At 36.2% G+C, this 23,527-nt stretch overlaps 2 protein-coding genes across 2 annotated transcripts in view; both read right to left on the bottom strand.

Moving 5' to 3' along the window:
• Positions 1-6,515: 6,515 nt before the first annotated feature.
• LOC127851924 (malignant fibrous histiocytoma-amplified sequence 1 homolog) lies at positions 6,516-9,164 on the bottom strand. The gene has a single exon (XM_052385917.1). The coding sequence runs from the start codon at positions 7,565-7,567 to the stop codon at positions 6,611-6,613; it is 957 nt and encodes a 318-aa protein (XP_052241877.1). The 5' UTR covers positions 7,568-9,164; the 3' UTR covers positions 6,516-6,610.
• Positions 9,165-12,245: 3,081 nt separating this feature from the next.
• The window catches only part of LOC127851923 (serine/threonine-protein kinase RIO1-like), a 29,342-nt gene continuing 18,060 nt past the window's right edge, over positions 12,246-23,527 (bottom strand). The window contains exons 6-14 of the mRNA XM_052385916.1: positions 22,938-23,080; positions 22,413-22,499; positions 20,692-20,829; positions 19,823-19,926; positions 17,396-17,568; positions 16,715-16,807; positions 15,785-15,838; positions 14,410-14,655; positions 12,246-13,390 (exon numbers count right to left, since the gene is read on the bottom strand). Coding sequence (XP_052241876.1) covers positions 13,286-13,390; positions 14,410-14,655; positions 15,785-15,838; positions 16,715-16,807; positions 17,396-17,568; positions 19,823-19,926; positions 20,692-20,829; positions 22,413-22,499; positions 22,938-23,080 — 1,143 coding nt within the window. The 3' untranslated portion in view covers positions 12,246-13,285. The remainder of the gene's footprint in view (positions 13,391-14,409; positions 14,656-15,784; positions 15,839-16,714; positions 16,808-17,395; positions 17,569-19,822; positions 19,927-20,691; positions 20,830-22,412; positions 22,500-22,937; positions 23,081-23,527) is intronic.

Here is a 23,527-nt window from a genome sequence, read left to right as displayed (position 1 = left end):
GCACAGGCTAATCTGGAACGACACTTTACGCACATGCATTATGCACAGTTTCTCAGAACACGACTCAATTAATATTTGTTTTATATAGTTATTACAATCCTCCATTTTAAATTGCTTGGCGCTTCCAGCCAAAACTCTCAAAGTTATGATGGTCAAAGGCACTAAGAAGTCGAAAATTGTGATTTACCTCAAGCTTTTAAAAACAATAATTGAGCTTCAGCATACATATCTTTATATGAGTTCACAAAATGTAATTAAAGAATTTAAATTAAGGTAAGGAACATTTTTTGCGTGTTTTCACAATCTTATTAAAGCAGAGAATCGTAAGAAAAATAACGAATAGTTAAGCTGACTTGCGTACACTAATTGTTTCGGCGACGTTAATAGAAACAAATGAGATTTTCTTTTTTGCCTTTTCCAAGTTCATCACCCACGGACGGGGACTTAAAACGCCATTTTAAAAATGCACAATCGAAAGAAAAATAAGCAAGCCACGTGAACGCGATATCAAATACAATCCACATTAAGAGATTTGTTATCTTGATTATGTTTAACGAATTACTCTTTCAAAGTCACGTTTTGCATATTAATTCGAGAGGAGTACTTCATCGAATCAAAACAGCTATCATTATCCGCCTAGTAATATAATCGAATAACTGTTATAGTAAGGAAAAAATATTATAAAACACGCGAATGCAATACCAAAATCATGGCAACTAGAATAAAAATTAGAATAAAAGTCTTAAAAAGCTTCAAGCTACAAGCTTCAACTACGAACTTCTCGGGCACTGATTATGATAGAGTGGACGTGGATATAAAACATGCACACGCGCTCGTAAAAATAAGTATTTCTCAGTTTACTTGGAGAATTGTTCGCGTTATTACGCCGGAAGCAAACACGTATTTTTGTAAATTAAAAAGAAGTGGGTGGGCAGGAAAAACGCGTTCATATATGTATTACCTGAGTAGAATTAATTACATTAAATATTGTTCGGTGATAGTTGCTAAAACTTGTAAATATACTTCGTTACATTTGAAATGTCGGAATCAATCCGTTACGAGCATTTTATATTAACAGATCGAATTGCACACAATTTCAGCGGCCAACGGGGAAACAAGACGCACTGAAATTGTTGATAAATGTCCAAACTGTGACAACAGATACCGTAGAAAATTGAAATAGCCAAAGCTCTTACATAAGTTATGAGAACAATATACTACTCTGTTATGTCGTCACATCGATATGGAACTATTATTACGTTGATTTGCTACCACAATTTTCAAATCTGATGTAAGATTTATAACATGATAAATCTGTAAATGATGCGCAGAGTTTCAGATAAACATTCTGGATTTGGGAAAAGTAATGCTTGGTCGTTTCGGTGTATCAATAGATTGCTGATAACCATAAAAAATATGTTGTCGAGGTCAAAGAAGAGTGAGAGCTTAGACTCGTTTGATGAGTGACAAGGTGAATTAACTTCTTGGAAAGTTTTAAGTGTTGTGAGCAATAGCAGTTTATTCCTTCAAAAATGCCTATGTTTTATTGAAAACACACACTCACATAAATTACCGCAAATGTGTTGGCTAGATCAATGGACGCAATTGAATATAGTAAGACTCAGACGCTCAATAACTATTTAAAAATTGTGTCATGTTGAAGTATGCGCAATCACTAGGAGTTCGTATCCTTGTTCAAAATATGCAGGTAAAATTTTATGTTGGAATATTAGATTGAAGCAAAGTCACGAGAAAAGTGTACTTGAATTTAATTGTAATAATGGGAAACTACAATTTAATGCGTTCACAATATTTTTAACCTAATTATGCCTAGTAGACTCTCCCATCCTTCTAAATTGGATCAATTTATTTCCAAAATTAAGGATGTCTAGTATATTTATTTCTATATTTAGAATATTTCTTACAGAAATTCCTTTCAGCAAACTGCGCAGACCCTGATGAGACGACGCATCTTGCGGCGTATCATCTGGGTCTACGCTGTTTGCCAAGGCCTTTTTTCTAGACGCTAGGCATAAATGGGTTAAACATGTATCTCATTTCACCTATTTATTTGTGTTACCCAGGGAACGGACTCAAGATTGTCCAATTAAAAAAATCATTGCAATGCAATCGACATTAAATAAACAGGTTTAAATCATATCCGCAACAGTCCACTGAATAACATCATAATTGCAAACTACACGTACCTGTTTCTATCTTTTGCGTTGTCGTCTGCTCGGTACCAGACGACTCCTGTTTTTTGGCTGCACTCTGTGTCGGCTGCCCGTTCTGTGATGTCGTCTGCTGTGCAGGTCCCGCGCTTTTACTTCCGTTGCAACCCATGTTATTGTCTCGTATGAAATTAATATAATGGCATTAAACGTATAAATGAATTTCATACAGGCCTCAAATAAGTGATGCAAATAAAAAATGCGTTTGTTGTTTCCCCGACTGCTGAGTGAACGTTCTTTCCTGCGCTTTACTTCCGCTAAACGTCGCGCACAAAATACACTGGGGTTTAAAAAGATGTAGTGAACAAATATACAAAAGTTTGAAACGTTTTTTGTCCGATTGATAGATTGCACTTATTGTTCGAACATGTATCGATTAAATTAAATTTTATCACAACTCCAGCGTATCTGGTTTTCGAGTGATAAACAATTACATGCCACAAGCGACCGCGCTTGCTCCGTTTGTTTACTTCACAATGTTTACTGTAACCGTAGCAATGTGATGTGAAACCTTAGCGTGTATCAGACAATCGCCCGGTTCAACAAACAAAGAGGCTTTTAAATCTATAAATATTCCAAAGTTTGGTGTATATTTAATATTTTTAATGACAATGCCATTGTTTACTAACGCCCTCAAATGAGTAAATTAGGTGCATTATTGAGCCCTGGAGCCTGGCCTTATTTGTCGTCTGCTTAGCATTACATATCTCGCCTATCGAATGCCAGCACTGCCTTTTGTTCAAAGAAACTAATATGTTTGATTATAAGGCCGTTCAATCAAGACATTAAAACGAAAAAATGTAGAAGTTGATTTTGTGTTCATGCAAACAGTATTTATATTTCCAGCTGCTTGAAATACGTTTTATGTGTAGACCACCGCATTAAAAATTAAAACAAACAAGCAAACATTTCAAGCAGAGGGCATTATAATTAAGAGAAATGCAGCAGTGTCATTGAAACTAAAGATCCAATACCTGTATTTTTATTCATTTTTAGTGAAGCAACGGTTACAATGGTTGTGCATTTATTACACTTTTCCTCGTAACTGAACCCATGTTAATATCTACTAGAGAATCGGCACATTACTACTTGAAAAGTCAAGTAAGAATAAATAGCCTAAATCTGAGAAAACTGGGCTTACTACCGGTGCGTAATGTGTCATCCCAGATTAGACTGTGCAGTCCACACAGGCTATTTCTGGACGACATTTTCCGCCTTAGCTGAATTTTTGTTTAGAAAAAAACTTTCGTTGATCGAAAAATTCCGTAAAGCTAATCGGGGTTGACACTTTTGCTTTTGATGGAATTTTGCTTTTAAATGACTTCTCTTCTAAACAAAATTCCACTTTAGGCGGAAAGTGTTGTCCCTTATAAGCCTGGACTGAACATGCGATTCTGGGACGACGCTTTACGCACATATAAGCCTATTTTTTTCAAAAAGAGATTCGATCGTTTGCCGGACTTTTCATGTATAGATCGAAACCATAAGGAAATTGATTTTAGTAGCATACAAGCGGAAATTGTTGTCTCCAGAGACAATATTTAATGCATATTTTATACTCATTCATAAATGTTTGACATTAAAGAGGTTTCGCATAATCAGAAATACGACCCGGGATAATGACTTGAAATCGTCACCTTTAGAATAATTTATGGGGTATCCATGTCAATGCTCTATATAATTGATTATGAGCCTGGTGTATCCTATTCCCAACAGAATGTTTAATCACTTTCAACTTTCATGACAGTCTCTGTTTGTGACCCTAGATTGATATACATGTAAACGTGGCTTTGATGAGCGCTTTAATGTTTGTTCATGCATTTTAAGTTGCGTTTACGCAATTGTGGTAGATTTAAATCTCGTTTATCGAAGGTCGTGTGTCAGAAACATCTTTAGTTATATGTTGAACTTTAGCCGTTCAGTCTTTTGTTCCAACATTATCTTTTGTTTTCTGGAGTGAAAAGAGTAATGTCCGTCATTTTGTATCATAACCGGAAGTTGTAATAGTTCGTGTACAATACTTATTATTACATATTAAAAGTTTTAAAGTCACACACATATATACTTGAATACAGCTTTAAGCAAATATTCATTTTGAATAATCACCTACGGTAATAAATGAAAATATGTAGTGCAAAAAAACTTTTGTGACCCTGATTTAAAAGCAAACTAATAGTGAAACTACGGTAAAAAACAACAACACAATAAAACAATGGTATTGTGCACATATGACTTTTTGCCAAGAAAGTAAAAAAAAAATAACGGTTGACCTAAATGTCAGTTCTTTCATGTACTTTAGTAAATTGACATTTAGCATATAATTACTTTTAGAAACAATTAACAGCTATGAGCAAACAAAATAATTATGTTCCTGTGTATTTATTGTAATTTTCTCCATATATATTATAACTTAATTCTTCTGTGTTTACAGAATCGAACGTTTTGCCATTTTTAAATGCATAACCGTTAAAAAAGCCCCTCTAAGAAGTAATTCGTCATTTATGGCAGCATATTACATTAGTTTAAGTCATAATAGGTTCGAAAGAATTGAAAAACACACACACACACAACCATGTTGGGTTCTTCTATACCAGGTTTTCAAGATGCAATTAAATTGCAATAATATTCCCAGCGTTAGGCGAACATCGTAAATTTAAATTGTTTCGCGTACTTAAAACGAAGTCAACCCCCTTCGTGTGCAACAACTTTGAGTGAATAAGTGGCTCTTGAGCATTTAATCAAACACTAATCACGCCTTTTCAGACATTTAAAGTAATTTTATCAGGATTTATTTGCTTATCAGTTAAATCAAGTTCACTTCGTTTGTTATAAACATGCGCAAGCATTAAACGAGAGGTTACAAATCACTATGTTGTATTGAACTGCGTTGAAATTTATTTGGTCTGTTTTTATGAATAGAACCTTATAATTTCAGTAAAATTGGTATGAGCATTTTCAAAACTGCAAATTAACCAAGAAATGTCACTCTATTTCACGTATTTAATTAAATGTTATGATTGCTGGTAGTTAATAATGTTTGGATGAAGATAAGTAGTTGAAAAGCAGAATTAAATATATGAGATAGTTGAATTCATGTTGATCACAAAGGTATGTTCACAGTGAATTATCATTGAGCATCACCTTATGCATTTTCACAGAATATAATTTTATAACTTTAAATTGTTTGCAATAATAAAAATAATAATAATAATAATACACATATGTCGCATTTTGAGAAAATGGGGCTTAATGCGTAAAGTCTTCAGGGAAAACTCTGAGTATAAGTATTATTATTAGTATTATCAATCATTATCATTAGTATTATTAGTATGCTATATAAATGTTAATTAAGCTTTTGTCAACAAATTAAAAGTAATCCTCAAGCAAGAATGGTTACGGCCAATCATATCCTTCACGCATTTGAATGATCAAAATGAAATAATAGCGTTCACACATGTATGACAAATACTATCTAAAACAAATATCAAGCCCTACGTAGAACAAATATAAGCAGCGTTCTGGGAAAACTGGGCTTAACGCATGTGCTTAATATATCGTTGCAGATTAGCCTGTGCAGTCCGCACAGGCTAATCAGGGACGACACTTTCCGCTTTTATGATATTTTTCGTTTAAAGAAAGTCTCTTCTCAGCAAAAATCCAGTTGAGGCGGAAAGTGTCGTCCCTGATTAGCCTATGCGGACTGCACAGTCAAATCTCGGACGACATTACGCACATGCATTAAACACCTTTTTTCTCAGAACGCGGCTCAAATATGAGCAGCGTTTAGCGAAAACTTGGCTTAACACATTTGCGTAATATATCGTTCCAGATTGGCCACACAGGCTTGTCAGTGACGAGACTTTCTGATTTAAGTTAATTTTTCGTTTAAAGCAATTCTCTTTTCAGCGAAAATCCCATAAAGGCGGAATCTGCCTGCGGAATGCTCAGGCTAATCTGGGACGACGCTTTGAGCAGATGCATTAAGCTCCTTTTTCCCAGAACTTGACTCATATCATCAAATAGGTTCCTCATTGATTCAGAAAAGAGTATATCCGGCTTGTTCAAATGATACTCAACCGCATTTTAAAGATATTTGGCAAAAACGACTCGGTAAACCTCTGATGACAACTTGACTGCTTAAATCGATTTGCGGTTACTTTTATGCGACATAACTATCTAAGATGCGGATCGTCATTACTCGTTAGGCATGTGATCAACTAGACTCACACATATAAAAAAAACGACAGAGAAACAATAACACATAAATTAAGGAATAATATACTCTTCTATTATTTATTATATTTTGTATATTTGTCTTGTGAAATGAATAAACGTTACAAGATGTTCTGAAAGAGTTTCACATTTTACACTAAATATCTTCAGCTTATAGACTTGTCCTCTATCCCTTCAGGGGACGTTACTTTTATGGTCACATTCTTCTCCGCCATCGGAGTTTCCTCCCTTGCAGTAAGCTGCCCAAGTTCCGAGTCCGTGTCGTTTGTCTGAAATTCGTCATGTTCAAACTGCGGAGTGGTAATGGAGCGAATTCCCTCCAGATCTCGGAAATAGTTGTTTATGATATCGGGTCCTTTCCGACAAATCTCAATGGGTGGATGTACCAATGGATTATTTTCAAGCACGCTAGAAGAATAACGTAGACCCCATTCTAGGTTAACAAGTTGTCCGAAATTCGTGGGAAGCGACTTGAGACGATTGTGTCCAAGCCACAGGCATTCGAGTCCCGTGAGGTCACATAGCGATTCTGGAAGCTTCATAATCTTGTTGTAGCACAATAGAAGCGTCCGTAAGTTTGAGAGGCGGGAAATATCCCCCGGAACCGACACGAGGTGGTTGTCACTGATGTCCAGGAACTCAAGGCACACAATGTCGCACACCTCCAGAGGGAACGCTTCGAACCGGTTGTTTGCCATGTGCAGGCTTCGAAGCGATTGCAGACGAGCCATACCATGCGGTAAGGAAGACAGGAAATTGTTGCTAAGTGATAGCCGCTCCAAACTGTGTAACAGACTCAGTTCCTTGGGAAGTGAACGCAACTCGTTCGTGTCGAGAAGAAGAACGCGGAGGTTGATCAGTTTTCCGATCGACGGGGGAACCAGGGGTAAACGGAAGTCCAAACACGCTTCGCGAGCCGGGCTCAGGTCCAGGACCTCTAGTTCCATCATGGTAAAAAGGACATGTGGAATAGCCTGTAAGTCCTTCCCGCGAAGGGCCAGCTTTTTCTGGCCCTTGTACATGGGGTCAGCTATCTCAACGCGCATGCGCAGTTCTTTTAAGAGTTCCTTGTCCATATACGATATGCGACTGGATCGTATCATGTTTTTCGTTGTAAAATCCCGCTGTGTAAATCTTTAAAAAATATCTTATTTATATTCAGCTGCAGTTATCTATCACCCGTCTTCCTTACAAAGATTTTAAACTATTTCGACCACACATGTTCCACAGAAAGACTATATTATTTCTTACCGCGCATTTAAATATGAACATTTGTTCAGATAGCGCCACATTTGTAAAAGCACACAACGACAATAAGCCTGTCCATGCGTTCGTGAAAAACGTTAATACAAGCGCAACAAATTTATTACCACAGCACTTTCTCATAACAAACTTTATTTAAATCCCGCTTTACTCCAAATGGATCAATATTCGATCGTTTGCAACAAATGTAATTTTAACAGTTCGCATCAAAGTTGAAATGCCAAATGTAGCGTGCTGTAACGTATAAACATATCACACACGTGACATGTTATGACTGAAAGGAAAACAAATTGCTGGTATTAGCACACAATGAAGTTCTAATGCGGTTTGAGAATATCCGAACAAATTGCAAAGATTTTTCCGTGGGCAAATTTAAAATGGAAATCTGATAATACAGCGATAAGTTTACTTTCTTATCTAATATAAACATATGTAAATGGTAGAAGCGTTTAAAAGCAAACACAAATCAACTGCTGTTCGGTTTGAATGTTTTAACCAATAAGCTTATGAACTAGTGGGTAAATATAAGATGTTGATAAAACACTGAAATCCGTGTGATTATTTAATGTTTAATTTATTCAATTACCTTAAAACGTCCTTTTGTTTGAAGTAGAGCCGATTTAACTTGAATTTGACTTATTTATGAACAAGTTCCCATAAGGGCCATAGCAAATAATATAACGAACAATCAAATTCGTTGAATTTTATATCCTCCGCAAAACAAATGTTTATGGATGGGTGCAAATCTCTTGATATATACGGTATAGTCCTATAATTGCAAGTGTCCTCGTGGATACACCCACGAAGTTTCATGTGGAAATCTAGTAGCTTATTGGACTTATAACCCTGAAAAGTTACATAATACAAAAAAATGGCAATAACTCTTACTTAAGAGAGTGTATGGTTCAGGATTTTTTGCAAGGAAATTCTCCTCATTGATATCTACAAACCCATGAAATCTTGTCTGAGAAGAAGCACTGAAAAGTTACATCATACAAACCAACAAAAGGCAATAACTCAACATGTAGAGTATGGTTATTAAGCATGGTATCAATACACTCATGATGATTCATGTCGTGATTCATGTCGATGTCGTATATAGTTTCCGAGATATAGCCCTTGCACACTTTTGTGACAGACGGACGAACGGACTGACAACGTCAATTCTATATCCATTCGCTTTGCGGGGTATAAAAAGTCGTTGCGGGGTATAAAAAGTCGATGCATGAAAATAAGATTTCCCCATAAGAGTAACTGTTTTAAGCATACATAAAGCTGGTGTAATGAAACGGGATAATGGTGTATCTATAAGAAACAAGTATCACTTTATATTAGATCATTATATGATACGATATTTAGCTTGGCCGCGTAGACTTGTATAATCAACAGCACTAAAAACTTCTAGCTACACAATGCCATCAAACAAGTAAATACTTTGAATAATTTTAAACTTTGAATAGAATCCGACAGCACATATGACGCATTAATTTAGAACAACGGGGTATGCAATCGTGGTATATACTAAATTTAGAACAATACCATTTTGTTATTTGCAAAAAGATAAAGAATAATGCTCTGTGAAAACCAGGATTAATTCATGTGCGTCAAGAGTCGCCCGAGATTAGCGGACTTCTTCCTACTAGCTCAACTATCCTGTGCGGACTTAAAAGTCTAATCTGGGACGACCCAGGCTAATCTGGGACGACTCAGTCTTATCTGGGACGACTCAGTCTTATCTGGGACGACTCAGTCTTATCTGGGACGACTCAGGCTAATCTGGGACGACTCAGGCTAATCTGGGACGACTCAGGCTAATCTGGGACGACTCAGGCTAATCTGGGACGACTCAGTCTAATCTGGGACGACTCAGGCTAATCTGGGACGACTCAGTCTAATCTGGGACGACTCAGGCTAATCTGGGACGACACTTAACGAACATGCATTAAACTCCGTTTTCCCAGAGCTAATATAATCTCATATAAATAAAGTTTTTCAAATACATAATTAACAAAGTCATAGTCCATGAAAATTTCTTAAATATGTGTCATATCATGATGGAACTGAAATAATTTACCACTTAAGTTGTTTATCGGCGATAAAAACCAACTCTTTTTTATATTCTGATTTGTGTATATTAATTTCCGCGCATTGGGCACAGTTTGTTAACATACTTCTTATTCTGAATTAAATCATTGACCTTAGTTTCGCTTCATCAGAGTAATTTTATAGAAGATATCAGTTGTTTTCGACAGATAATCGATTTTAATTAACAATTATTATATAACAATCGACTGGCGGGTCTGCGATATGGCGTAGTTTATTACCCATTTATGCCTAGCGTCTAGAAAAAGGCCTTGGCAAATAGCGTAGCCCCAGATGAGACGCCGCATGATGCGGCGTCTCATCAGGGTCTGCGCTGTTTGCTTAAAGGAATTTCTGTAAGAAATAATCTAAATATGGAAATAAATAATCTAGACATCCCTAATTTTGGAAATACATTGATTCAATTTTGAAGGATGGGGGAGTCCACTAGGCATAAATGGGTTAACAATTCAGGGGACACAGGCTCAATACCCTGCTACACAGTCCTAATACCTGCTGACTCCTTTATCTCGTCGTCCGTTAAAACGGACTGCACTGTACTTGGCGCTTAGCGACTTGCGTCGAAAGACCCTTTGTCGCTTATGATGTTTCACTTCTTTACCCAAACTAACAAGACTTTCGAGGGCGCGGGCAATTTGAGGTACTTCTAATGTAACCATCTTTATTCTAGCTAGCTAGAAAATAACCATCTGTGAAATGTTGTTACGGCATAAATTCTATTTTTTTAAATACATTCGTGGTTATAACAAACACGTGTGATCATTTGTATATATTAACAAAGTTATTACAAATGGATGTGTAAGATCATATCTTTAAGTAAGAAAATAATCGTGTGTTTAAGTTATGTACAGATGATTAAAAACTAGGACCCTCAACATGGACTTGTATTGCTGCACACCAACCCAAATACGAATTGACGCATCGTTTAACGGATCTTCTTTTACGACTGGCATTCACCGAAAGTGTGCTTTAAAGAAATTGTGTATTAAATGTAATGTTATTGCTGAACAATAATGGTTTCTCTTATGTTTTTGAAAATTCTGACAATGTCGATTTTAAATCATTTATTTGTATTTTTAAACAACGTATCATCGACAATCCATACAGGAATGGTCCAAGAACATGCAGCCAAGCCATGTTCTTTACTTGTTTTGTTATTAGTCCCCTACCGGTTTCACCGGAAGGGACTTATGGTTTGCGCTCTGTGTGTCCGTCAGTCTGTCACATTTTTCTGGATCCTGTGATAACTTTAAAAGTTCTTAATATTTTCTTCATGAAACTTGGAACGTAGATAGATGGCAATATGGACACATGCACGGCATTTCATTTTGTTCCTACGTCTAAAATTCTGGTTGCTTTGGCAACAAATAGACTAGAAATACTGCTGAAAATGGTGGTTTTCTGGATCCTGCGATAACTTTAAGTTCTTAATATTTTTTCATGAAACTTGGAACATGGATAGATGGCAATATGGACATTATTTCATTCTGTTCCTACGTCTAAAATTCTGGTTTCTATGGCAACAAATAGACTAGAAATACTGCTGAAAATGGTGGTTTTCTGGTAACTTTAAAAGTTCTGAATATTTTTTCATGAAACTTGGAACATGGATAGATGGCAAAATGGACATAATGCACGTCATTTCATTTTGTTCCTACGTCAAAAATTCTGGTTGCTATGGCAACAAATAAGAAAAATATTCTGACAATGGTGGAATTTCTGACAATGGTGGAGCCGGTAGGGGACTTTTATTGCTTGGCAATAGTCTTGTTCATACGATGTCAATTGTGCAAGTCATAATAAAACACATGTTCTGTTCTGTTCTTAAATAACACATTGAGATGTCCCCACAAATACGATCTTCAGTTTATATTGTGACAAAGTCATTTACAGGTGTTGTGTCTTACAAATCGTATCTGAAATCTGGCTATATAAGCATATTTTAATTCTTTACTGAAAAACGGACAACGTAATACATTTTTAACAAACGTTTTATTCCCATAATTTGAGAGACATTTCACCCAGCTGTGCGACTGATGTTTTAAAGTCCTAAGAATCGTTCTGGGAAAACTGGGCTAAATTCATTTGCATAAAGTGTCGTCCTAGATAAGCTTGTGCAGTCCACACAGGCAGCCTGTGCAGTCCACACAGGCTGATCACTGACGACAAGTCACTTTCCACTGGACTGGATTCTGTTTGTGAGAGACTTCTTTTAGAGTTCACGCGGATCTGGGACGACTTTATAAGCACATGCATTAAGCCCAGGTTCTGTCTATTTTTTATAATCCACAACAATTTTCAAACTCAGCAACATGCACCATGTCAGAAGGGCGGGCATTTTGAGCGTGTTTGGTTCGGTAGCTACGCACTAAATATGTGTATGTGCGTGCGTGTGAATATGTAATAAAACTAATATTAACATAAAATGTTTATTTGTATTGGATATTCACAAATTTAATAATTCAACAAAACACATGTTCCAATAATAAATAATCTGTAATGTTCTAAGATACGACATAATTACATATGCTTTATTTATCATCAATAGTTTTTGCTTGAAACAATCCAAAGTAAATCTCCGCAACCTTTGTTGCCTTTTCCATTTTCGATAATCATTAAAAACTGTTTAAAATTATTCATAAAATTCAGTTAATCGAATTAAATCTTGATACTTAATTATACAATATCCAAAAGCCCGCTTACCGATATAATATTGATGATGAATAGCTTCTTATATGGACTAAATGAGAAACAACAAGGCTATTGTCAAGCAATATGGTCCCCTACCGGCTCCACCATTGTCAGAAATTCCACCATTTTCAGATTTTTTTGGGGGGGTTGCCATAGCAACCACAATTTTTGACGTAGGAACGAAATGAAATGACGTGCATAATGTCCATATTGCCATCTATCCTTGTTGCAAGTTTCATGAAAAAAATATTAAGAACTTTCAAAGTTATCGCAGGATCCAGAAAACCACAATTTTCAGCAGTATTTCTAGTCTATTTGTTGCCATAGCAACCAGAATTTTTGACGTAGGAACAAAATGAAATGACGTGCATAATGTCCATATTGCCATCTATCCATGTTTCAAGTTTCATGAAAAAATATTAAGAACTTTTAAAGTTATCGCAGGATCCAGAAAAGTGTGACAGACAGACTCACAGACAGACAGACAGACAGACGGACACACAGAGCGCAAACCATAAATACCCTCCGGTAAAACCGGTAGGGGACATCGCAGGATCCAGAAAAGTGTGACTGACAGACTCACAGACAGACAGACGGACACACAGAGCGCAAACCATAAGTCGCCTCCGGTGAAACCGGTAGGGGACAAAAATGCCATTCACAATGACAACCCAATGATGTACACAGATAATCCATATCCCTGGTGTTGCAAGGCTTTGGAACATCTTCTGGCATTCAACCCTTTTTAAGTCCAAGTGAAATGCTCATTTCTTCTGTTTGCCAACTTTCTCTTTTCGTCTTTTCACATGCTTTGGAATCTTTGTCAGACGTTTTTCCTTCTGGGCTTCTTTCACTAATCGTTTCCTTTCCTGAAAAGACATACATTATGTTTAAATGTCAAAATACTTATTTGATACAATGACTGAGAGTCAATACATTCTACTCATATACTTTAAATACTGTTCAGCTTCTTTTGGATATTTTTTTATATTGAGGTAGGCTTATCACGTATAAAACTCTAAACTTACCTATTGTAACATTTTAAAAAGGTTATCAGTAAATTAAAACGATTTCAGAACTTTGTGAAAAAAAAGAGTTGTCAATTCAAATACAAAATGTCACTGATGTATGTTGACACCATAAAGTGTTCATGATTATGCATTCTTCATGTACATCACAATGTCTATAAAACATACATGTAGTTTTATTTGAATAAGCAAATAAGCGGAATTGATATCACCTGCCAAATAAATTTTCTTTGCGAATGGATGCAGAACTAAAAGAAGAACATACAATAACTCTTATTTAAGAATGTGAAGAGTTATAGTTCTTGTGCATGGCATTTCTCCTTGTTGATATCTTTACACATATGAAGTTTCATGTTAAAATCGTACAGCATGTGAGATATACACCTAAAAGTTTAATCATACAAAAAAACAAAGAGGAATAACTCTTATTCAAGAATGTTTAGGGTTATGGTTCTTGTGCACGGTACTTCTCCTCGTTCACATCAATACACATATGAAGTTTCTAATTAAAATCTTACATAGTTTCTCAGATATACCCAAACAAAGTTTGTGACAGAAGGATGGATGGACAACGCCAATCTATACCCTCGGCCATTAGCAGAAGATAATAATGCTTTGCACAATAACAATATCCCTAGGGCAATACTTCAATTAATATTAAAGACAGAGATAAGGTCCTTATTCATTGTACCTCCTCTCATACAACCTTGTACAATCCTATTTTATCTATTTTAATATCAATCCAATCCAAGAAATTTCCATACAAGGACTATTAATTGATGGACAAGGTATGATAGCTTTAGCAATGATTGCTTTAGCATTCATACCTACATAACCATTTATAAACTGCTGAATGGTACCTTTCTAGAGTTTGGTGATTCATCTCTATCTCGAATGAATAGTTTTGTTTTTTCTTTTTTATTCTCGCAATCAGAGTTGTCCTCGTTCTCTGAGGCATTTTCATCGCTTTCTGAATTTGTATCCTCCTGCTCTTCTTCATTTACTGACTCTGTGACAATGCTTTGTGTGTCCTGGGTGTCTTCTGTGAGTCTGGTGTCTTTGGTAGATGATGGGTCATTCGCAGTGTCTTGTAGTATAGTAGGCATCTAGCAACGATTGTTGACATTAGAACGCAAAGCTCAAAATACAAATGCAATCATGCTCCAGTGTGCGTATCATTTCAGTACCAGATGAGTCAAACTACTGCATTCTAGCTATTATGCTATGCTGAACAAATATTTTAAAATGTAATGACTCAGCCTGGTTCATGCCGTCAATAATAAAAAAAATTGCTTTCCCTAGTCTCTTATTTGTGAACATGTATATAAAAATGTCAATAAGTACTGTGTCCATATTCACATAACTACTAAGGGAAATCTCACCTGAAGTTGAACTTCATTTCAGATACAATATTTTTTACAAATTCCAATTATTTCTGCTTACAAAAGGTAAACATATAAACCATTAACCCTTTCCCAATCAGAAGCAAAGTGAAAATGGCTATGTGCAAACAGCATTAACCCAGAACAGCCTGCGAGTAACTCGCAGTCGGTTAGGTTTTATGCTGTCTGCTGTCTTAGCTAAGAGTTGGAAATACAGCCTTTTAAACTTAAATATAGTAAGATAGGTCTTTAATTAAATTTAACTTTCTAAGTGACAAATGTGTTAAAATATGTATCTAAGTGGTAAAGGGTTAAACAAACATTAACTTGTTTAAATTATGTAAATGTGAAAAGACCTACACAGGCAACAGTCCAAGCGGTAAGAAATTTCATCAATCTAAGAAATACTCTCTTGTTTACCCCAAAGACCTTTGTGAGTACGCACCCTGGTATTTATATTCCATTACAATTGCACAAACTATCTCTTTAATACAGAAACTTATTAAAATTTGACAGTTAATGTGAGCTGCAGTGAACAAGTACTGTACATAATTATCAATCTCTAAATGAATGGTCAAGACAATATTGTAATTTATTATACATTTACACATGTTCTTTCTAAAACTATGGCAAATTTCCATTAAAAAAACTAGCTACTGGAGCAGAGTTCGACATTTTACAGTGTGAAATCAGAGGCCGTATTTCAACAGCTCGCAAAGCAGACAACTTGTATGTGTTATGAATTGCAAATATCTCTTAAGTTCCAAGCAAAATTGAGAAAACATTACTGTATTTGTAAAAACACACTAGACTGTGTGCGTCGTCATACAAAACATTCATGTCTCTCACTCACCTGCTGGGATCCTGACCGATCTGTCGTAAGACCTGTGAGCTTGCTGTACAGCAGCTGAAGGGGAACATAATATATATTAACAGTATTAAAGAAGGATTCTCAAAGCAAATTCGTTTTTAATCAAGTGTCTTTTAAAATCAAATTAACAACTATAGACGAATCTTTTATTAATTTTGCATAAAAAAATAATGTGTAAATGCAATGACGATTCAAATTAATTATTTTGAATGAGTAATGAAACTTAATGATGGGTCAGCTGAACAAACATTTACATCAAAAGTGTTTTATCACACATTTCTGAAAATCCATGCATTAAAGGTCCAACAAATATGTCAGATTTTATAAATCCATGAAATTTTATCTCAACAAAACCAAATAAATCTATGGTATTGTTGTATTGATGGATTGTACGCACTTTTTAAAACAGTATTTCCGTATCACAGCAGTCAGGCTCACTTACCCAACTCCAAGGCATGCTAAGTTTATCAGTACATATGCCCTTACTTGAGACAGTAACTTACAACAGTCCTTCGAGAATCAATGGTAGTGAGAAAATGGCCGAAGAAATATCTTCATAGCCAATCCCCACATAAGTCATGTGGTAAGAAATAGAATGGGAATTCTCAGGGAAAAAAGCACTTAATACATGTGCATTAAGTGTCGTCCCAGATAAGCCTGGGCAGTCTGCACAGGCTAATCAGGGACAGCTCTTCATGCACAAACTTGATTTTCGAAGAGAAGAGACTTCCTTAAAACAAAAAATTCTATAAAAGCACAAAGTGTCATCCTTGATTAGCCTGTGAAAAATGCACAGGCTAATCTGGGACGACATTTCATGCAGATGCATTAAGCCCCATTTTTCCTGAGCATGGCTCAATTATAGTGGTCACATAAGACCTGAGGTTATAGGACTAAACAACAGGCCCTTACCTCGGTTTCATCCCCTTTCTTCTGTCTGTAGAAATCCCTCTCAAAGTCTACCACCTGATCCAGGGTGCGGGGGATGAACACATTCTTAAATACCTGGGGACAGAAAACACAGACACAACACAATCAGTGCAATCGGTTTCTCATCAAATGTATACATTATATAACACAGTAGTTCAAGAAACACAGATAAAACAAACTGAATATTCAACAAAATAATGCTTAACAATATTTTGGCAAAAGTAACAATTTCAACTGTATAAAACAACTGGAATGGAATGGATTAAAGGTAACAAAGTGCCCCCTATTGTTCATTAGGCAGAAAAACTTCAAAGAACAATTCTCAAACAAATTGTTCAGCTTCCCAAAGAAACAAACTTAGAAGAGTAATGATAAATAGATAATAGACATTTAAACAAATAGGCTTAAAACAATGCATGTGCGTAAAGTATCTCCCAGATTAGCCTGTGCAGTTCGCACAGGCTTATCAGGGACAACACTTTCCGCCTAAACGTGATTTTCTGTAAGGAGGGACTTCCGTGAAACTAAAAATACCATAAAAGCGGAAAGTGTCGTCCCTGATTAGCCTGTGCGGACTGCACAGTCTAATCTGGGACTACACTTTACGCACATGCACTAAGCCCAGTTTTCTCAGAACGCGGCTCACATTAAAATTCCACTGACCTCTTCGTTAACCTTGTCCTCCTCGGTGACATCCTCTGCAGTTCTGCCGGCCGTGAGCTTCATACACTTGTCCAGATACTGGTCCAGATTGTCAGCCGTGATGGTCACGTCAGTCACAAAGTCAAACAGCTCCTTCACTGTCAGTGTGCTCACACCCTTCTTACGGAAGTATTCTGTCAAGCACATTTCACATATCAAAAAAGTATTCTATCAATTACATGTCCGAAAAGTATTCTTTCATTGACATTTCCTGTATTTATTTAGATATTATCCTTCATAAAAATAAAAAACCCCATTTATTTCGCACTAAGTTTGAGGTTTGATGCTAAGTTTGGCTAGATTGACTACTCTAACATCTTTTAGTTCTCTTAAACAACAAGAGATGTGTTGGCCAGAAACACAATGCCCCCTATTGCGCCGCTTTGAAATAAAATTTCAATATATCATTTGGCAGGTTTAGAAATTATCTCCCTTTTAAAGATTATTACTTCCCTTGGATTGTATTTTTTGACTTTTGACCTTGAAGGATGACCTTGACCTTTCAACACTCAAAAATGTGCAGCTTCATGAGATACACATGCATGCCAAATATCAAGTTGCTTTCAATATTGCAAAAGTTATTGCAAAACTTTAATGCAAGGTTAAAGTTTTGGGACAGAATGACAGACATACAGGCCAAAACAATATACTCGCGATCATTCAATCGGGGGGCATTAAAAATTCCATAAAAGCATAACATGTCGTTTTAGATTGGCCTGCGGGGACTGAACATGGTAATCTGGGACAACCCTTTACGCACATGCACAATGTTAAGTATTCTGTCAATGAAATTGTACATCTAATCATTCCTTTTAACACAAAAATCCATACAAGTGGATAGTGTTGTACCAAGTCCTTGATTAGCCTGTGCTGACTGCACAGGCTAATCTGGGACAACCCTTAGCACACATGCTCATTAACATGGGGCAGATCAATTTAGGACCTTAGTGACTTTACAATTATCTTCCTTGACAAATAGCAAGCAAAGTAGACCAAATTAATGTACAAGCAATAATGTTTTAAATTATATACATTCAAGAGCAAGTATTCTGTTAATGACATTTCACACAATGGTATGAGGCAAATAAATTATGGATCTTAGTGACTTTCCAATTATTTCCCTCGACAGGAAAAGTCCAAGGTAAAACAAAAACCACATACATGTAGGTCAAACTATTTGGAATCTTCTATTTTGACTTTCCAATTATTTCCCTTGACAGAAAAAGTCCACAGTAGAACAAATAGACATGTAGAAATACATGTAGGTCAAACTATTTGGAATCTTCTCTTTTTATTGTTGTTCTCCATAGCGATATGTTGCCTATTAATAAGTAGTATAATTTGTCATGTCTATGATAACTAAAGCAGCTAGAAATAACATATTGTAATACAGATCAGTTGGAAAAACACTTATCTATAAGCAGAATTAATTACGGTATACATTACCAAAATATTGTATATAAACATGAATTATGCAGCACATAATGATCAACAATAATAACCAAGTAAACCAACTATACTGACTTGTCTATTTTTGTGAGGATTCAGGGGAAATAACTGACTTAGGTCTCCAAATCAAGATTCAAGCATTTGTTCTAAAGATAAAAAGTGTTTTTTTCATTACAAATAAATGTCAGTGTTATATTTTGGTCCTTTGGTGGAAGTTTGGCAAGACCCTTTGAATGGGGAATATGACAACAGGTTTAATTTTTTATATTATTAATTTTGATGAATAATTGACGGTATTTATTTACAAAAACACCTCCATCATTCGGATAAGATTGGTCGTACATTATAGCACATACAATCTGATGGGGATTTTGAAGTTAACAGCAGGAACATTGGATAAACAAGCAAGGATCATAACAATACATTATGTACAACCAGAGGTTTCGTAACTATTAAAATCCAGACAGAAAAAAATATACTGTTAAGACCCAATATATTGCTAGTTTTTCAAATTCAAATTTCAAATTTAATTTTAATTTTTTTTTAATCATGAAGCTGATTATACTGTAGTACATAGTTTGCAAACATACCACACCTTCTTCAAGATGACTCTCACAGGCCAGCCTTCCCTTTTAAGCATGACAATATATTTAAGCCTTACTCTAGGAAATCGAGGCTTCATGCACATGCATTAAGTGTCAACCCATTTTAGCACTGTGGGCACAGGCTTATCAGGGATGACACTTTCAGCCTACACTGGATTTTTGTTTAGAAGATACTTCCTTTCATAAAAATTCTGTAAAAGTTGAAAGTGTCTACCCTGATTGGCGGACTGAACCGGCTAATCTGGGACACTTAACGCACATGAATAAAGCCCCGATTTCTCAGAACAAGGCTCATCTATACAAGGTATGGGCCAGTAAGAGTTGTGTGCCGTACCTGTGACGTTGGTGCAATCTTTCCTCAAGAACTCCAGGGCGTGTGGGTGGTCATGTTCCACGGACTGGGACACGTCTATTACATACAGGCTGCCCTCGTGCACTCTGGTGTAAAGAAATGCAACTATGTATGTGGAAAAGAAACACAACTATGTATGTGGAAAAGGAACACAACTATGTATGTAGAATATGAACACAACTTTGTATGCTGAATAAGAACACAACTACATATGTCGTAAAGGAACACAACTTTGTATGCTGAATAAGAACACAACTACGTACAGTATGCCATATAGGAACACAACTTTGTATGCTGAATAAGAACACAACTACGTATGTCGTATAGGAACACCACTATGTATGCTGAATAATACAAAACTACGTATGTCATATAAGAACACAACTTTGAATGTTGAATAAGAACACAACTACGTATGTCATATAGGAACACAACTTTGTATGCTGAATAAGACCACAACTACGTATGTCATATAGGAACACAACTTTGTATGCTGAATAAGAACACAACTACGTATGTCATATAGGAACACAACTTTGTATGCTGAATAAGACCACAACTACGTATGTCGTATAGGAACACAACTATGTATGCTGAGTAAGAACACAACTACGTATGTCATATAGGAATACAAATCTGCTCTAAATTAGTTCTCAAAAAAAAGAGGAGTTTCTTCTGTAATTTACACGCCTGATTAAACTCAACCTCAAGGCAATTTTTTATTGAACAAATTAATAAAGACGTTATTTTTTATTTCCAACTAACAATAACACTTTTATCAAAGGGAATTATGACAATTATCTCTGTGGTTCTTTTAGATGCACCCAAATCACACATTTCAGACCACTTACAGCAGGTTAAACTCACTGAAGTCTGCGTGTATAAGTCTACAGTCGTGATAGAGGGATCTTAGGATCTGTATACACTGTAGGTAGAGTTCACGGGCCTTGGACTCATTGACCTCACTGTCCTTCAACAATGGGGCAGGCCTAAAAACACAGCACAGGAGATTGTAACAGTGGGGCAGGCCTACAAACACAGCATAGGAGATTGTAACAGTGTGGCAGGCCTACAAATACTTTATAGGAGATCGTAACAGTGGTGTCGACCTACAAACACAGAATAGGAGATTGTAACAGTGGGGCAGGCCTACAAACACAGCATAGGAGATTGTAACAGTGTGGCAGGCCTACAAATACTTTATAGGAGATTGTAACAGTGGTGTCGACCTACAAACACAGAATAGGAGATTGTAACAGTGGGGCAGGCCTACAAACACAGCATAGGAGATTGTAACAGTGTGGCAGGCCTACAAATACTTTATAGGAGATTGTAACAGTGGTGTCGACCTACAAACACAGAATAGGAGATTGTAACAGTGGGGCAGGCATACAAACACAGAATCGGAGATTGTAACAGTGGGGAAGGCCTAGAAACAAAACATAGGAGATTGTTCATGCGAATCTAAAATTATAAAACAATCCAAGCTCACCTAAATAGCACATTTGAGGTCCATTGTGCCTGTTCTGAGAAAGTTGGGCTTAATGCATGTGCGTTAAGTTTCATCCCAAATTAGCCTGTGCAGTTCGCACAGGCTAATCAGGGACAACACTTTCCACTTTTATGGTATTTTTTGTTTAAAGGAAGTCCCTTCTTACAGAAAATCTTGTTTATGCAGAAAGTGTCATCCCTGATAAGCCTGTCTAATCTGGGACGACACTTTACGCACATGCATTATGCCCAGTTTTCTCAGAACACGACTCCAATAATAATTGTATGGTTATTTGGGAATTTGGCGACAATTGTTCAATGTTCTAAGAGTACTTTGATGCTCCAGGAGTATGTTAATGTTCTTAATATACTTTTATCATTTAAGATTGCTTTGATTTAGGAGCATTACGAAGTTTGAATCTCCAAAATACTTCTAAGATCTATAAACACTGATGCTCTAAGCATACTTTGATGCTCTTTAAGAGCACTTAAATGATCTTAAAGTGCTTTGATAAGTTAAGAATACTTTAATACTCAAAAAGTACATTGACGTTCTAACTTTTATGTTCTAAGAGTACTTTAATGCAACAAAAGTACTTTGATGTTCTGATAAAGCTTTGATGTTTTAAGGGAACTTTGATGCTCTAAGAGTACCTTGTTGTAATAGAACTTTGATGCTCTAAAAGTATATTGACCTTCTAAAAGAAAGTTGATGCTATGCGCATCAAGGTCAGAGGACTTCTTTGATCAAAGTGAGGGGGGATACATAATTTACATTTTTTTTCCGTTAATCTTTGATCCCCAAATCTTTAAAATATAAACAGAATTATAAAAATAAATACATTTACAACTGCAATTGCCAACAGTCACTGGAGGATTAAAGCTGAATATCTAAGTAGCTAGTCATGTGCATTTTCGTTTGCCCAAGATTACTCCTTGGCTACACTAGACAAGCTGTTCAAACAGTTTTTGTGAGTGTACAGTACATTATTTTGCACATGAGCTATGATTTGGCAGACTGTAATTATCTTTAAAGGGTTAGGAGGTATAATGACTGAGCAGACAAACAGTTCTAGTGTACCATCCTTCTGTTCCAATGAAGTCCATCACCAGTACATGGCTGCGTAGCAGAATTGGCTCTGGACAGGGTACACCTGCTTGGTGGAGTCTGAAAAACAGCACACATAATTCAATAGCCAAAACAATTTTAAAGAACTTTTTACGTCATACCTATTTGTATGACGTGCCAAGAAAAGCATGATTTGCATAAAAAATGCTTTTAATTCTTTATAGGTTTTCTCAACCAAATAAAATGCAGGTACATTCAAACAAGTACAACATTGTTATTTATGTCCAAACTACTTCCATAATCACTTTTGGGATGGCATAAGCCAGTAGTAGTAAAGAGACCAATGTATATGCTAATTTATCTTATAGAAGATAATAGTAAACAAAGTGGTATCCCAAATAAACATTTATTTCAACCCCTAAAATTTTACCCTAAAACATACTAGGCACTCAGTCCGCACAGGCTAATCAGGGACGACACTTTATGCTAAAATTTGATATGCATTGATACGCACATGAATAAAGCCCCATATAATACCTTGTGAGATTCCTCATTTCTTTTTCAGCCCAAGTTCTCACCATCTTACGTGGGTTGTGTTTACAGTAGCCGTGCCTGAACCGGAACTCTCCACTAACATACTTGTCACGGTCCTTGAATATCAGGATGGATGTCTTATACACCTGCAATAACAGAACACAACATAAATTTCCCAATGTATCACTGAAGGTTACAGTAGTATAGTCTTCTAAGGGTGGTAAGTTGTCCTACTCACTACTCAAGCTTTTGGTAGGAAATATTGGCAGTAAACCAGTGCTATATAATATCACTGGAACTCATGTCTTAAAGAATTGGCAAACAATGTGGTTTCTATAAAGTTGTGTAAACCTAGATGACAAAGCACAAAACAAAAGCTGTCTCCATTGTAAGACATATGCCCCCGAAAAACGCTTTTTTGAAACCTAAACGCAGATTTCGAAACCTAAGCGCGGACCTTAAGTTCAAGGTCAAGGTAAAAGGTGTCAAAATTTGTGTGCGTATGGAAAGGCCTTGCCCATACACACATGCATACCAAATATGAAGGTTACATCTAAAGCGACATAGAAGTTATGAGCATTTTTCAATGATTC

The sequence above is a fragment of the Dreissena polymorpha genome, chromosome 11 (genome assembly GCF_020536995.1).
Source record: "Dreissena polymorpha isolate Duluth1 chromosome 11, UMN_Dpol_1.0, whole genome shotgun sequence".
Lineage (NCBI taxonomy): Eukaryota > Metazoa > Mollusca > Bivalvia > Myida > Dreissenidae > Dreissena > Dreissena polymorpha.
The sequence above is the reverse complement of the archived record's forward strand: the minus strand, read 5'-3'. Positions and strand labels throughout refer to the sequence as shown.

Coding starts and splice junctions, on each gene's coding strand:
- LOC127851924 (XM_052385917.1), bottom strand. CDS start 7,567: ATGATACGATCCAGTCGCATATCGTATATGGACAAGGAACTCTTAAAA.